At 48.3% G+C, this 14,651-nt stretch overlaps 1 protein-coding gene across 1 annotated transcript in view; it reads right to left on the reverse strand.

Moving 5' to 3' along the window:
* Positions 1-2,426: 2,426 nt before the first annotated feature.
* IL12RB2 (interleukin 12 receptor subunit beta 2) overlaps positions 2,427-14,651 on the reverse strand; it is a 16,457-nt gene continuing 4,232 nt past the window's right edge. The window contains exons 3-16 of the mRNA XM_008921991.4: positions 14,097-14,420; positions 13,542-13,656; positions 13,151-13,326; positions 12,813-12,952; positions 11,962-12,106; positions 10,050-10,132; positions 7,534-7,750; positions 6,726-6,926; positions 5,575-5,676; positions 5,341-5,496; positions 4,728-4,865; positions 3,949-4,036; positions 3,222-3,321; positions 2,427-2,954 (exon numbers count right to left, since the gene is read on the reverse strand). Coding sequence (XP_008920239.3) covers positions 2,427-2,954; positions 3,222-3,321; positions 3,949-4,036; positions 4,728-4,865; positions 5,341-5,496; positions 5,575-5,676; positions 6,726-6,926; positions 7,534-7,750; positions 10,050-10,132; positions 11,962-12,106; positions 12,813-12,952; positions 13,151-13,326; positions 13,542-13,656; positions 14,097-14,420 — 2,513 coding nt within the window. The remainder of the gene's footprint in view (positions 2,955-3,221; positions 3,322-3,948; positions 4,037-4,727; positions 4,866-5,340; positions 5,497-5,574; positions 5,677-6,725; positions 6,927-7,533; positions 7,751-10,049; positions 10,133-11,961; positions 12,107-12,812; positions 12,953-13,150; positions 13,327-13,541; positions 13,657-14,096; positions 14,421-14,651) is intronic.

Consider the following 14,651-nt stretch of genomic DNA (forward strand, 5'->3'; position numbering starts at 1 on the left):
GTGTCTCATCTAGGTTCTGCCTCAAGAGGTCCAGCCTGCCTGTGGTGGTGCCCAGGCATTCCCATTCCCAGGATGGACTTTGCCTTGGGAAAACCCAAGTAGCTTATGAGTAAGGAGCTTGCTCTTAGGAACATTTTCTGTCCTCTTCCTGCTTCTGCTGTCACACCAGATCTAGAGGACTAGATCTTTTAAAATCTGATCCATTGGAAAAGATGGTCAAGCGGAAAAAGTCAGAAACACACGGTGCAAATTGGCTTTGGAATGTAACAATGGCTAGGTTGGAGCATGAAAGTTCATCTTGCAGTACTGCCAGTGCATGGCTGTGGTGCTGGGAGGGAACAAGAGTGATGAACCAATGCAAGGATTAGCAGGGTGTGGGAAAGAACATGGAATGTTCCTGGAATGTCAGAAATTGGTGGGAACACATGGTGTTTGCAACCGGAGGAGCTCAGACCACCCTGACCTGTAACAACTCTGCCCACGGTGATGGGTTTGTGTAGCCACACCTCTGGTTTAATGAAGGCAAGAATTGGACCTAAAGCTGCCACTACCCAGCATGTGCCAACCTGCTTCTTTCCTAAAATCATTCCAAGGACCACACTGCCTTCCCTTTGTACTCCTGGGCTGCTCTGCCATCCCTAGGGACCAGGCTCAGGGGGTTTGAGCAGGGCTGGGTGTCTCAGGCAGGGTCCATGAGGTGGGTGCTGCCCTGGGATGGGCGACCTGACTGGGGGAAAATGGTTCCTTTGCCCTTACTGGGAGACTCAGGTCCTTTCCTGGAACACTTCCAGGTTGGAGTTAAAAAAGTCTGATCATTGTCCTACTAATGATTCTTGACTTAACACTTGATTTAAAGTGCTCTGTGTGGAAGTTTTATCTGGAGATGTGCAGAATGAGGGCTCCAGTGTTCTGTTTATATGTTGAAGTAGAAGATCGACACGCAGAAGTGGATGAATGACAAAATAATGCTTTTTTAAAAAAAACACTTTTTTGGCTTCTGATTTGCCTTTCTGGGTGTCTAATTTGGTTGTACTTGAGGTACAACCGACTTGAGGTACTGATTTGTGATATGATGCCCAGCCAGTCCTCTTGGCAGGGAGGTTGCCAGGTGAGGTGTGGAGAGCAGGAAACTGGTGTCACAGTCCAGATGGAGCTGAGTTATCAGCATAACCCCGGGCTGTTTATGTCTCCAGGGCCAGTGTGTGGGTATTGACAGGCATGAGCCTGTTCTGCAGTGCCTTTGAACATGGGAGCACTGGGGCTTTCTGTAGAAGGTAACCCAGCCACAACTGGAATGAAAACAGGGAACAGACTGAGAAGGATCCCCCAAACCTGGCCCTGGGGATTTGCTTGTCTCTTCACACACGAGACAGTGTGGAGAGCCCCAGCCTTGCTGTATCAACCTCGTGGTGCAGGTGCATCTCTGTCACAGCTCTGCCAGGAGACCTTTGCTGTTCCTGCCAGGTGGGATAATGGCTGTCCATGGAGGTGTTCTGGGATGGTGGTGTCACAGAAGGGTTTCGTCAGCAGTTTTGCCACTGCTTGTGTAGCTGTCAGTGGATGGAGAGTGGCCACCTGAGCCTGGGGAGGAAGAGGAGGGTGCTCCAGGTAAGTTCAGACCTGGACTACATCTGTAGCAGCAATGTTTTGGCTTTATTTTTGTTTTTAAAGACACCTTGTTCTGTGTAAAGCTGCAGCATAGCCCTGGAGCTTGACCAGAGAAAACAACAGGAAACCAATTTCAGATTTCCAACATTTTATTTATATACACACACATCTCATAAACAAAGTCATTAAATGTGTAACACACTTCAAACCTGTAATTAGAATACTTCAATAAATGATTATAATTCCTCTTGACAGTCCATTTGGCTGAGTACACGTGCTGCCTGCTGCTTTTGTTTCTGGGGAGGAATTCTCCTTTTCTGAACTGAGCCAGGAAGTCCCAGCCGTGTCCCTCAGTGCCCCCATGGGACTGGTGTCACTGGGAGCTCGGATTTTGTGCCAGCGAAGGAGCAAGGGCTGCAGCCCACGTCCTGCTCGGCTGGATGCTGAGCTCTTTCATCCCTCTGTCTTGTAGTCCACTTGCTCTTTCTGGGTTGAAATGATGTTAAGCACAGCTCTGATTCCTGGGGTGGACCCAGCCAGGCTGGGCCATTCGTGACCAGGCAGTGGGACAGGGCACAAGGCAACCCGAGTAATTAATGATCCTCTCCCCAAGCCAGCTCTGCCATCCCAAGCTGTGCCTGAGTGCTGTGGGTGAAGAGACGCCACGTTGAACAGCGAGGTGTGACTTGGAAAGGTTTGTGGGTCGGGGTTTGTGTCACCTACAGGTGTCATGTGCAAGTGACTGGTCTGTCTGTCCACACTGAAATGCTTCATAAAGTGCAAAACACCAGGCCAGGCTCCCATCACCCACCCCCCACCTACCTTGTGAAGGAGCTACAGTTGAGCTTCACTCTGTCCAAAGTGAGATTCCCTTCACAGCAGAGGGTGGGTCCCAAAAAGGTGGTTGGGAAGATGGACAGCAGGTGGCACTCGAGCTCGGGGTGGTCCATGGGAGTGTCTGCGGGCAGGGGCAGGTCTGTGGGGCTGGGGCTGGTGATGTACTCGGGCAGGTCCATGGGGTGGTCCCTGGTGGTGTCTGGAGGTGGGGGCAGGTCAGTGGGGCCGGGGTTGGTGATGTACTCGGGCACAGGCTGCAGGTGCTCCATCGCTTCCACCACCAGCCTCTGGTACAGCTCAGGGAGCTGCTGCTCCTCCCCCGGCTCCGAACTTGAGCTCTCCTGTGTCCAGTCCCCATGCCTCCTGCTGCCAGCGCTGCCCACCAGCAGCTTGTCCCCAGGGTCCGGGGGATCAGGCTGCATGAAAGCTTCCTCCACGGGGGTTGGTTCAGGCTCTTCAAAGCTGATGGTGCTGGGCAGGAACAGGATAGAGGATGAGCTCAGCTCTGCCTGTGGAGGGACATGGAATTAATTCTGTGGTGAATATCCTGAGACATCCCTCCCCACAGCAGCTCATCCTGCTAAAACCAAAGATCTCTGCATTCTTCTTGAATCTAATTTGCTCAGCACTTCCTCTGGTCTAGCACGAGCATGGGGATTATCCACTGCCAGAGATTGCTGGATTTGCTGCTTGAGGAGATTACTGGCTTGCATGGCTCCAGTCGCTGTTTTTTTTTGAAGGTCGTGGGATTAGAATGCAAACCCCCTGTAATTTACCTTGGTAACCATGAAGCTTTTGGCCCACGTGGCGTTAGCTGGGTCGGGAATGGCTTTGTTCTGCCACTGTGGCAGGAGCACAGAGAGGAGCGAGTGGAACCTGCAGGGGGGAGAAATGCAATTAAAGGCATGAACAGGGATACCTGCAGCACCCATGTGCTCCTTGGGGTGGGATTAACCCAGGAGCTTGGTGTGATCATGGATCTGCCCCCAGCTGGGTGGGGTTAATTCCCAAGGCTTGTACCCCTTCAGTTTGGTTTTGATGGAAGCAGACCTTAAGATCTGGGTTAAAAATTCACAATATCTGTGAACTACTGCCATATTATAATCTCAGTGGGTGTTTTTATTATGTGCTCTGAAACCTGCCTTCCAAACAACCCTCACTGTTTCCCAGGTGTCCTGAGAGGACATGACCATCCCATAGGACGAATAAGAATGGTATTAAATTAAAAGAGGATCAATTTAGTTTTGTTATTAGGAAGAAGATGATTACAATGCACTGGCACAGGTTGCCCAGAGAAGCTGTGGCTGCCCCATCCCAGGAAGTGTCCAAGGCCAGGTTGGATGGGCTTAGAGCAACCTGGTTGAGTGGAAGGTGTCCCTGCCTATGGCAGGGGGTGGAACTGGATGAGCTTTAAGATCCCTTCCAACCCAAACCAGTTTGGGTTAATCCCTTCTAATAACTATTCCAGTTTTATTCTTTTATTTAACAAATGGATCCACTCACGCTTTTCTTACTGGAGGCACAGAACAAACACAGGCTGAGAAGATGAAGAAGCTGCAGGTGAGCACCAGAGTCACCCAGCCCCTGGTACCTGAAATATAGAGCACCCTTCATTCAGCTTCATCAAAAAGAATTAAAAAATTTAAATACACTAGTTCAAGTTGGTCAATAAGAAGTCATGGCCTGACTGGTGTTTGCACTCACAAAACATACCAGCATGGTTTTTTTTTTACTGCCCTTGCACTGTCTGCTTAAAATGTGATTGTCCCAAATCCAGATTTTATACCAGGAAGCCTTTTTCTTTTAAGGTGCCCTGTTTTCTTTAATTTCCTTTCCTGGTCACCGCCCTGGATTTGTCCCCCAGTTAATGGGAGAAGTCTGCCTCCAGAGCAGCCCTGCTCCCACAATGTGGAGAGGGATTTCCCCATCCCTGGAAGTGTCCAAGGCCAGGTTAGAGGGGGCTTGGAGCAACCTGGTCTAGTGGAAGGTGTCCCTGCCCATGGCAGGGGGTGGCAAGGAGTGGACTTTAAGGTCCCTCCCAACCCAGACTGTTCTGTGATTCTATGAATAAACCACCCTTCGACTCCAAGAAAATATCTAGGTACAGAACTGGGAGCTTGAAGGCAAAGAAAGAAATGCTACATCTTAAAATTAGCTGAAATTAGAAATATTCAGCATTTGAAGAATATAAAGAGGTCTCCTGGAGACCTTTGGTAATTAAGGAGGAGCAAGAAAAGCATTACCAGGACCCTCCTGGCCCCACCCCGGCACAGTGTCATTACTTTCCAGGCGGAGCCGGTCGCTGTTGCCCGGGGGCCCCTCCCCGGCCGCAGTGGACCCTGTCACCCACAGGTCGTAGAGCTCCCCTGGCTGCAGGTCCGGGATGTACAGGGACCCCGGGGCCGTCCCACTGGGAATGGCTGCGGGGAAAAGGGGGAGAAGGACATGAAGCACCTGCACCAGGGTTTTACTGTGTTCAGCTGGAATGAAGTTCTGAATGAAGTCAAGGAAAAATGAGGAAGAAGAAGAGGAGGAGGATGAAGAAGAAGAGGAAAGAGCAAGAAGAAGAGGTGGAGGAAGAAGAAGAGCAAGGAATGGAGGAAAAAGAGGAAAAAGAAGAAGCAGAAGAAGAAAAAGAGGACGAAAAAGAAGAGGAAGAAGAGAAATAAAATGAAGAAGATGAACAATAGGAGGAAGAGGAAGAAGAAGAAGAAGAAGAAGAAGAGGAATAAGGTGAGGATGAGGAATAGGAATAATAAGAGGAGGAAGAGGAAGAAGAAGAAGCAGAAAGAAATCTGATAGTTCCACACTCAAAGGAGCTTGGAATGATCCCACTAGAAACCTTCAGTAATTAAATGGGAGCAGGAGAAGCATTTCCAGCTCCCAGACACCCACCATAGACCTGGGGGTCTCCCTGGCTGTCCTTGGTCTGCAGGTACACGTGGTACCCTGTGATGCAGCCCCTCTGCTGGGGAACAGGGATTTCCTCCCATGACACCAAGACGCCGGTGGCCCGCGGGATTGTGAACATCTGGGGCCCAGCTGATGGGGCTGCAAGACATAGGACTGGCTTTGAAAGCTGAGCTTAAGGAGCTTGAAAACATCTGGAAGATCATTACTGTGATTTACCTTGTGCTGTGGAGTATCCTCTGACTGACACTGCCTGTCCAGCTCTGTCCTGGTAGAGAGCAAACACACGGATCTGATAGCACATGTTATCTTTGATGTGCTCTAGATAAAGGAATTAAAAGTGGATAGTTACCTTTTATAGTATTTGCACTACTGGCCAAAGTGTCTGCATCAGCTGCTTAAATCTGAGATGGATCCTCTGATTATTTATAGGTCTTTCATAAAGAAGGGAAAGAAACCTTCTCTGTGATCTAGGCAGAGCCTTACTGGGCATTAAACTGAAAATTAGTGGCTTCCCACTACCAGAGGGAAGGATTAGACTGGAGATTAGGGAGAAACTCTCTCCTGTGAGGGTGGTGAGGCCCTGGCACAGGTTGCCCAGAGAAGCTGTGGCTGCCCCATCCCTGGAAGTGTCCAAGGCCAGGTTGAACAGGGCTTGGAGCAACCTGGGATAGTGGAAGGTGTCCCTGCCCATGATAGAGGATGGAATGAGATGGGCTTTAAGGTTCCTTGCAACCCAAACCTGTCTGGGTTTCTATGGAATATGCTGCTTTTTCCAGCTCATTTGGAGCAGGGATATGAGAGGATAGAGACACAGCACCAGGACAGAGGATAGGGAAGACTAACAAGGGTTCTCACAATCACCTCTGTTGTAACTTCACAGCTATCACTGTGCAGAGCACTCACACGTTGTGCTGCTTGGGGTTAGTAACCAAAATTAGTAGAAAGGAAATAGCATTTTCTTAGGCCTTTGATCTCTGGTACCTCCATCTGGCTTGTTTCATATTGGAGAGATTGGTTTTTCAGAGACATTTTACTTTCAGATACAAAGCTCAGCTGAGAGCAGTTGCAGAGCTCAGCCCAGGGCAGCCACCAGTTGTTTTCTCTCCTATACAAAAAGCTTTCAATGCCATAATTTTATGCTGAATTAGTAATAATGATGGAATCACAGACTCTTTGGTTTGGAAGGGACCTTAAAGCTCATGTCATTCCACCCCCCGCCACAGGCAGGGACACCTTCCACTAGACCAGGTTGCTCCAAGCCCCATCCAACCTGGCCTTGGAGGCAAAATTCCAATCTGACTTGTTCCTTAAAATATTTCCAAAATAAACTGGTACTTTGGTTGTATCCAACCTTGGGGTATATTTACCTGCTATCACTGTGGACAGGTTGGATGCAGGAAGCTTTGCCCAGGTGTGATGGGGCTCCAGGTGTGGGTTCCTCCCTGTCTCTGCCCACTCCACCACGTACCCACTGATGGGCACAGCAGATCTGAGGGGTGGTTTCCAGCTGACCAGGATGCTGCTGTTCCCCATGGCCATGGCAGACACTTGCTGAGGAGGTGGTAGATCTTAAACACCAAACAAAAAGACACTGTCAGCACAAACTTGCTGTAACCTCAAGTGGAACCATTAAGTTTTAAGATATGTTTTATTGTGTCTTGTCCAGTCTGGCACCATGTGGAGCATAAAAATAAACTATAATTGAAAGAAAATGTCATTATGGGAGAGTAAGGTTTATGCTGATAGGAACAGTCACATTCTTTTCTTGTCTCATGGTTTAGCAGATTGGATTGAACACCCACAGTACTGCTTGGCTGTGCCATCCCCAAACCCTGAGAAGATGATGACACAGCACATCCCCAAATCCCACTGCTATGCTGGAGCCATAAGGCAGGATGTGGAGCTGCTGGAGCAAGTCCAGAGGAGGCCACAGAGATGCTCTTGGTGCTGGAGCCCCTCTGCTCTGGAGCCAGGCTGGGAGAGCTGGGAGTGTTTGCCTGGATAAGAGAAGGCTCCAGGGAGACCTCAGGGAAAACTGGATCTGTAGATGCCCGAAGATCCATTGAGGTGGACATTGATGGGCACGAGGTGGTGCGACCAGAACAGATCCACAGTGTGTGGCACAACAGAGCACTGGTGTTTTTCCCAGTGATCCAGACTCAGCAGAAGCCTTACCCTGGATGCCCAGGTTGGTCAGGATGGATGCAGGGGGGGACCTGCCCCGAGAGTTCTGAGCAGTGACTGTGATCCTGTAGTCCCCCCTTGGTGTGACTTTGGAGTAGCTGGTGTGGGTGGTTTGGTGGGATTCTGGGGGGAGGTTCCGATGGTCCAGGGCTTCAAAGGTCACTCTGTACCCCAGGATTCTTCCTCCTGCCTCTGACTTGCTCAGAGCCTGTGAGGAAAGTACATTTGTTACTGTCGTCTTCTGGAAAAAATGCTGTCAGCTGGGAAAGCTGGAGAGGGGCTTTGGATAAGAGCCTGGAGGGACAGGACAAGGGGGAATGGCTTCCCACTGCCAGAGGGCAGGGATAGATGGGATTATTGGAAGGAATTCTTCCCAGTGAGGGTGGTGAGGGGCTGGGATTGAATTCCCAGAGAAGCTGTGGCTGGCCCCTCCCTAGAAGTGTTCAAGGCCAGGTGGACGAGGTTTGGAGCAATCTGGTCTAGTGGAAGGTGTCCCTGCCCATGGCAGGGGTGGGACTGGGTGATCTTTAAGCTTCCTCTCAACCCAAACCATCCCACGATTAATTTTTCCCGTTTAATTCCAGTTTAGTGAAGCACTTTTACTGTGAGCTGCTGATTTTCCCAGCAGCAGCAGAGCTGGAGATGGTGAAACACTCATCCCTCTCCTGTCCTGAGGCTGAGTTCAAGCCAAGTTTTTCCCAAGGGTTGAAAAAAAAGAGTATTAACTGCACCTGAATTTTTTTAAATGAGCTATTTTTGATTTAGGGGGAAAATATGGATTTTACTTAAAGCCATGATAAAAAACTATTTAAATTGAAACACTTAGAACACATCTCTGACAGTCTGTGCTATCCCATTAACACCTCATGCTGGTTTTTCATCCCCTCTGGGTATCTGCAGTTGTACTCTCAGTTTCACAGTTTCCTGATGTTTCTATAATGTGAGTTCATTTGTTTGGCTGATTTTTGTCATAATAAAACAAAGCACTTTCAAAAATAGGAAAAGGTAGTGTTACAGGTGCTTTGGCAGTGGCTCAGGACAGACACAGCACTGGAACCACTCTGAGGAACTGCTGAAATTAAATTTGCAGCCCTTTTTTGGGTATTTGTCTGAAAAGAGGAGCACGTTTCTTGGTAGGATGTTGTACTTTCAGCCTTTTGCTTTGTAGCTTTTGTGAAAACTGTAGAGGCAGTTCATTGCCTCGTTTTATGAATGATGCTGCAGGAAGTCAGTTCTGATAAAGAAAGTGCTGCAAGATAAAGGTCTTCAAGTTAAAGCCACAACGTCTGGGGTCACAGAATCACATGAGAGTTTCTGCTTTCACTTTTAGCCTGGTGCTTGTTGGTGTGGGGGGAAGATACCCCAGCTTTTTTCACTCTGTCCAGCTTCAGATCTGCAGCTTTAGTATTAGAAACCCTTGTTTGTGTGGTTCTACACCTGTGGAGAAAGCCCCTCTTCCTGCTGTACAACAACATCTCCGACCCCACCCCTCCACACAGCAGTGACCCTACGGGACCCCTTCCACTGCCTAAACTATATCCAGCTCTTAGATTTTGGGGAGTTCAGTCCTTTTAAGGGGTTGTTATAAAAAATTGCCCTTTCAGCCTCCTCCATTTTTCATTGCTCTGCTCTTCTTTTAGGGACATGGGGCAGTGGTGGCCTGGGCAGTGGTGGAGGGACAGTTGGATTCAATGGTCTGAGAGGGCTTTTCCATCTAAATGATTCTGTGATTCATATAAACAAAGCAGAGCTGAAATAGCTCTGAAGGCAGCAGACACCCAAGGTGAGTGCATATGAGAACATGAGCCATGGTGTCCACCTGCCCCCCCTGAGCTCCTGTCCTGACCACATATGGCAACCATGGAAAACAACAACAAGATGGAGAATGAGGAGAGGGAGATACTCATTAGAAAACAAATTAGGAAGTCTATGAGGTTGTCCATTATTCATCTGAAAAAGAGAAGACTCCAGGGACAACTTAGAGCCCCTTCCAGTGCCTAAAGGGGGAGCCTAAAGAGAGCTGGAGAGGGACTTTGGACCAGAGCCTGCAGGGACAGGACAAAGGGGAATGGCTTCCCACTGCCAGAGGGCAGGCTTAGGTGGGATATTGGGAAGAAATTCTTCCCTGTGAGGGTGGTGAGGCCCTGGCACAGGTTGCCCAGAGAAGCTGTGGCTGCCCCATCCCTGGAAGTGTTCAAGGCCAGGTTGGATGGGGCTTGGAGCAACCTGGGATAGTGGAAGGTGTCCCTGCCCATGGCAGGGGGTTTGGAACAAGATGATGGGATGTCTGAGATCCTGTTCAATCCAAATCATCCTGACATTCTAAGAAACTGTAGGTAGAAGAGTGTTGCTGAATCTCCTCCCAGGGGAGGTGAGCCTTGGTCCGTGGCCCTGGCCCTGGCCTTGTGCTCTCACAGGGTTCAGTCCTTTCCCAGAACCACATAAACTGGTTTGCCCTTTAACCTTGCTGGTTATTGCTGCCTCTGCTTAGGTTTCACTTAACTTACCTTCCAAAAGAGTGAGATGTTCTGCTGCTGAGAGCCCAGGTCCTGCTCCTGCCGGTACCAGACATCCGGGATCCCAGTCGGCTCTGGGGTGGAAGGAAAAGGTGAGCAGCATGAGTGGCCGTGGTTTGAAGCAAACAAACAAGACAACGAGTAGGTAAAGGGGGTAAAAACCCTGAGAAAATGAAAATTTCAGTTTTAAAATGTCCCTGAAATGATGCAATATGTGATAGTCCATGTTTGCTCTTGAGTTCAGCTCATTGAGGATGGGTATCGTGAGGAAAACAAGTCATAAACCAGGGAGGGAGTTTTGCTCTTCTGATGACTTTATTCTGCCCTTGATAACTGGAATGGCTCCCAAGGAAACCCACACATCAAATGGACAGTGTTATCTCTTGTCTTTGCAAAATCTGAGGCTTATTAAGGTCCTTGGGGTTGGCTAAATCAATCCTGGAACAACAGGATGATGGGGTTTGTGGGATCTGTAGAATTTTGCTGTTTGGCTCTAGGCAATAATTGTCTTTAACTGCTGGGTAGGACCTTGTTGGAGGTACCTTAAATCCCCCATTCTTTCCACAATTTTTAGTCACAGACTGACTGGAAACTCATGATATTCTGAATAAACCTCACAAAATAACACAAAAGCTAAGTTCTGGCTGGTGAATGAGCTCCAAAAATTCAGAACCAGAGATACACGTGTCAAGAAAGCTGATGTGACAGAGCTTGGTTCCTCAGGGTCCCTGACCAACATAAACTCATCAAATTCAAATATTAATTGCTGCTAACAGTCAGAGCAGGAGGCAGCTGATGGAGAACCCAGCAAGGACAGGGCTGCCTGCTCTTTGCTGTATTCAAAGACACAAAACCCCTCCATGTCAGTGATGTTTGGAGCAGTTTGTCCTGTATTAGCTGCAAATAGTGACTGGAACAGAAACAAGAAGCAGGAGCAACAGCAGAAATAAAACCAGAGCTCACCGGCTGTGAGTGAGGGAGGAAGGGGTGAGCTCCCTCAGAAGGGAGCAGAAAAAGTAGGATATGGGATTGCATCTGCTGGCCTCCAGACTGGATCTGAAAGTTCATGAACCGCGTGAATTGGCTGGAAAGAAAAAGATATGCTCACTAATGAACAGGGCTTGCATAAGGCAGCTTTCGTGGCAGGTCAGCTAAAAGGAACAGGAAAAGGAACATCCCGTTGAAAAGGTGTAATTCTGGATTTGCAACAAGTCAGTTCATGCATAAAACTTCAGTTCCTTCAACAAGGACTAAACATGATGTACCAGAGCTTCTAGTCTGCAACCTCCCCTCACAGTCACCTCATCTGGTGACACAAAGTGTTCCTTGATCAGCTAAAAACATTCTCATTCTCATTGTGCAGCAGGGCTGGGGAGAGGGGTGATGACCACAAACGTCAGGGTGCAACAAGAAGTGGAGAAAACTGTTGAGAGGAAGGTGGGGGAGGGAAGGAAAAGTTCACATCTCCTGCATCAATCAATGCTTCTTACAGAAACTGGTGCTCTCACAGTGGTAAATGGGATGAGTAATAACAGCCCAAGCCTGGAGGGCTTGTAGTAATTCACAAAAAAGAGCAACCAAAGCCAAGTAGAAGATCAGAGAATCACAGAATAGTTTGGCCTGGAAAAGACCTTAAAAATCATTTTATTCCAACCCCTTTATCCTTCAGCTCTTCTCAGTGAACTCTTGAAATTCTTGTTTTGCAAGAAACTCAAACACCTTCATCTTTGTTCATTACAAAAGCAATTCTCTTACAGGAGCTACTTCTCTCTTGGTCCGGGTCTGGATCCACAGAGTCTCCACAAATGAACCAGCAGCAGTTTGACTTCATTAGCTGAAGTTACCCATTGAATGCAACTGTTAGGCACAGGTTTAGTGCAGGTCTAGTGTAGGTTTGTGTTACCTGCTTCCGGAGTCCGGGTTTGGTTCATTTTCCAGTCGCTCCACAGCCCTCGCTCGGGGTGAATTTTACAGCTGACTTGGAACTCATAGACTGTGTCAGGCTCCAGCCCATGAAGGTGGTATTGTTCACTGCTGAAGATTTCAACCTTTAATGGAGATGAAGAACATGTAATATTAAACTCACGAGGAGACAGAGGTTGAAGGCGGTGGCAGCTGAATCACAAGTGTCCATGTGAAGCTTTAAAAAACAACAGGGAAACCCTGATTTGAGGTGGCTGTAATAACTCAAAGAATGATGCAATGAATCATCAGGCTCGCAGGGCTTCATCTGAAAATCCCCTCATTTAATTATGTGAGAATAGCAAAATCTCTGTTTGTGTGATTTGACTCAACTTCTAGCAATAGGTTTCTTTTGCCACTTAAAATAAGAGCAAAGACTTTGTAGAATCCCAGAATCCCAGACTGGTTTGGGTTGAGAGGGAGCTTAAAGCCCAGTTCCACCCCCTGCCATGGGCAGGGACACATTTCACTATTCCAGGTTGCTCCAAGCCCTGTCCAACCTGGCCTTGGACACTTCCAGGGATGGGGCAGCCACAGCTTCTCTGGGCAACTTGTGCCAGGGCCTCACCACCATCACAGCCAACAATTCCTTCCCAATATCCCACCTAAGCCTGCCCTCTGGCAGTGGGAAGCCATTCCCCCTTGTCCTGTCCCTGCAGGCCCTGGTCCAAAGTCCCTCTCCAGCTCTCTTTAGGCTCCCCCTTTAGGCACTGGAAGGGGCTCTAAGGTCTCTCCCTAAGGCCTTCTCTTCTCCAGCAAGTCCATAACTTCCTTTATCCCAAAGACAATTACCGTGCTCCAGGAGTGCCTGGTGAGGGGACGGTATCTCAGCCTGCAGTGCTGTGCTTGTGCTTCATTGTGCCAAAAAAGAGTGCAGTTGGTCGCAGAAGAACTGTCAAATTCCACTAAAAAGTCAGGAGGATGTGGCTTCACTGGTAACAAAACAGAAAGAAGCAGAGGATGCTCAGAAACACAACACAACTTGGAATGGGGGTTGGATGGAAAACAGAGTTATTAGTTTAGGCTTGATGGAGGATCTTCCCAAGAGGTTTAAAAAAGAAAGTGCTCAGAATGTCTCCGGTCTTCCCAAAGGGCTAGGGCTGACTGAGAAGTGGAAGGTCCTGCTTTACCTATGTCTATTAATGTGAAGGTGAATGGCTGTGAAGAAGCACTTCCCAACTTATTGGAGGCAGAAACCACAACCGTGTAATTGGAGTCAAAATTCAACTTTCTCAGAGCCAGCAAGCCAAATGTCTTATTCAGACTTTCTTCTGAAAAGCACAAGTCATGTGTCCCATTTGAGAGCCTGGAACAGAAGGAAGATGTTTGGTTATTGCTCTTCTGTAGACCTGGGTGTGTGGGGACATGGATCCCATTCCAAAGGGGTGTCTTGGCATTCCCTCTTTACCTTCTGAACCCAGCTGGGGCCAACCTGCTGTGGTGCATGACCAGAAAAGGGGTTTGAACTGCTCCAAGATGTAATTAGAGGTGTTGAAGCATCTATATCCCCACATTACTCACTGTATCACATAGGTGGTGTCAAGGTATGTGAGTCTTCCCTTATCCCAGGTGCAGACGGGGTGGCTGTCTGTTCCCATCTGGATGCATGACACATTTCCTGGCTCATCTGGAGGATCTTAAACAGATATTTCTTAGCATCTTAGATCTTAAACAGATATAGTCTTAACATCACAGACTGGTTTGGGTTGCACCTCTAAAAGGCATTCAGTCCAACCCCCTGCCATGGGCAGGGACATCACCCAGCCCAGGTTGCTCAGAGCTCTGTCCAGCCTGGCTTTCAATGTTTCTTCCTTAAAGATGTTACAAAACATTTTAGGAAATGCTTGGGAGAGAGGATGTTATTTGCTCTGAGTGGGCAGTTTGATTTAGCATCTCTCCCTTCAGGAATAACAGAGTTGCACAGTTCTAGCCAGGAATATTTTAAATACAAAGAGCCCCTTTAAAACAACACCTGTCCTGGACAAGGGCACTCACTGCCAGTCTCTACCGTGTGGCTCAGAGGTGCCACAGGAAAGGTTTGAGAACCAGGAATAATTAATAATCAATGCTGCTTACTTCCACACTTGATATCGATTCCACAAATGAGTTTTTTCCTTCCTCCACAAATCGTTTTGCATGTGAAGGTGTGTCTGCCATAGGTATTGACTGGAAATGTTTTGCTTACTGAACGGCCAGAATTTTTAGCTTGTTCAGAGTTGTTAAGGAAAATCCCTATCCTGCACTTAGGTGTCTGCAAGTCTTCCAGGTAGCAGGACAGGGTGACGTTGGTCCCAGGCTGGATGGCACTGGCAGTGTTGGCCGTCATTCTGCCTTTATCACAGATTTCCTCAGTGCCACGGGGAGCTTTGCTGGAAGTCATGATCCCTTTCCTGCAGGCTTCTGCAACAGAATCGGAAAACAAAAGTTTCACAGGAATCCATCCCTTGTCTTCCACAACATATTTTGCTCAAAGAAGAGTTTCCCCAAATGTCTTATCCAAGAATTCCTGCCTCTGCATGGTAACATGTGGGATGTTGCTGTGCCCAGTCTGATTAACTGGGATCAGCAACCACGGGATCACAATCAGTCACCAATGAACCAGCACGACCCCAGGGAAAATCTACCAGAACT

This window comes from Manacus vitellinus, unplaced genomic scaffold, assembly GCF_001715985.3.
Source record: "Manacus vitellinus isolate BGI_N305 unplaced genomic scaffold, ASM171598v3 scaffold_21_pilon, whole genome shotgun sequence".
In the NCBI taxonomy this organism is placed as follows: Eukaryota; Metazoa; Chordata; class Aves; order Passeriformes; family Pipridae; genus Manacus; species Manacus vitellinus.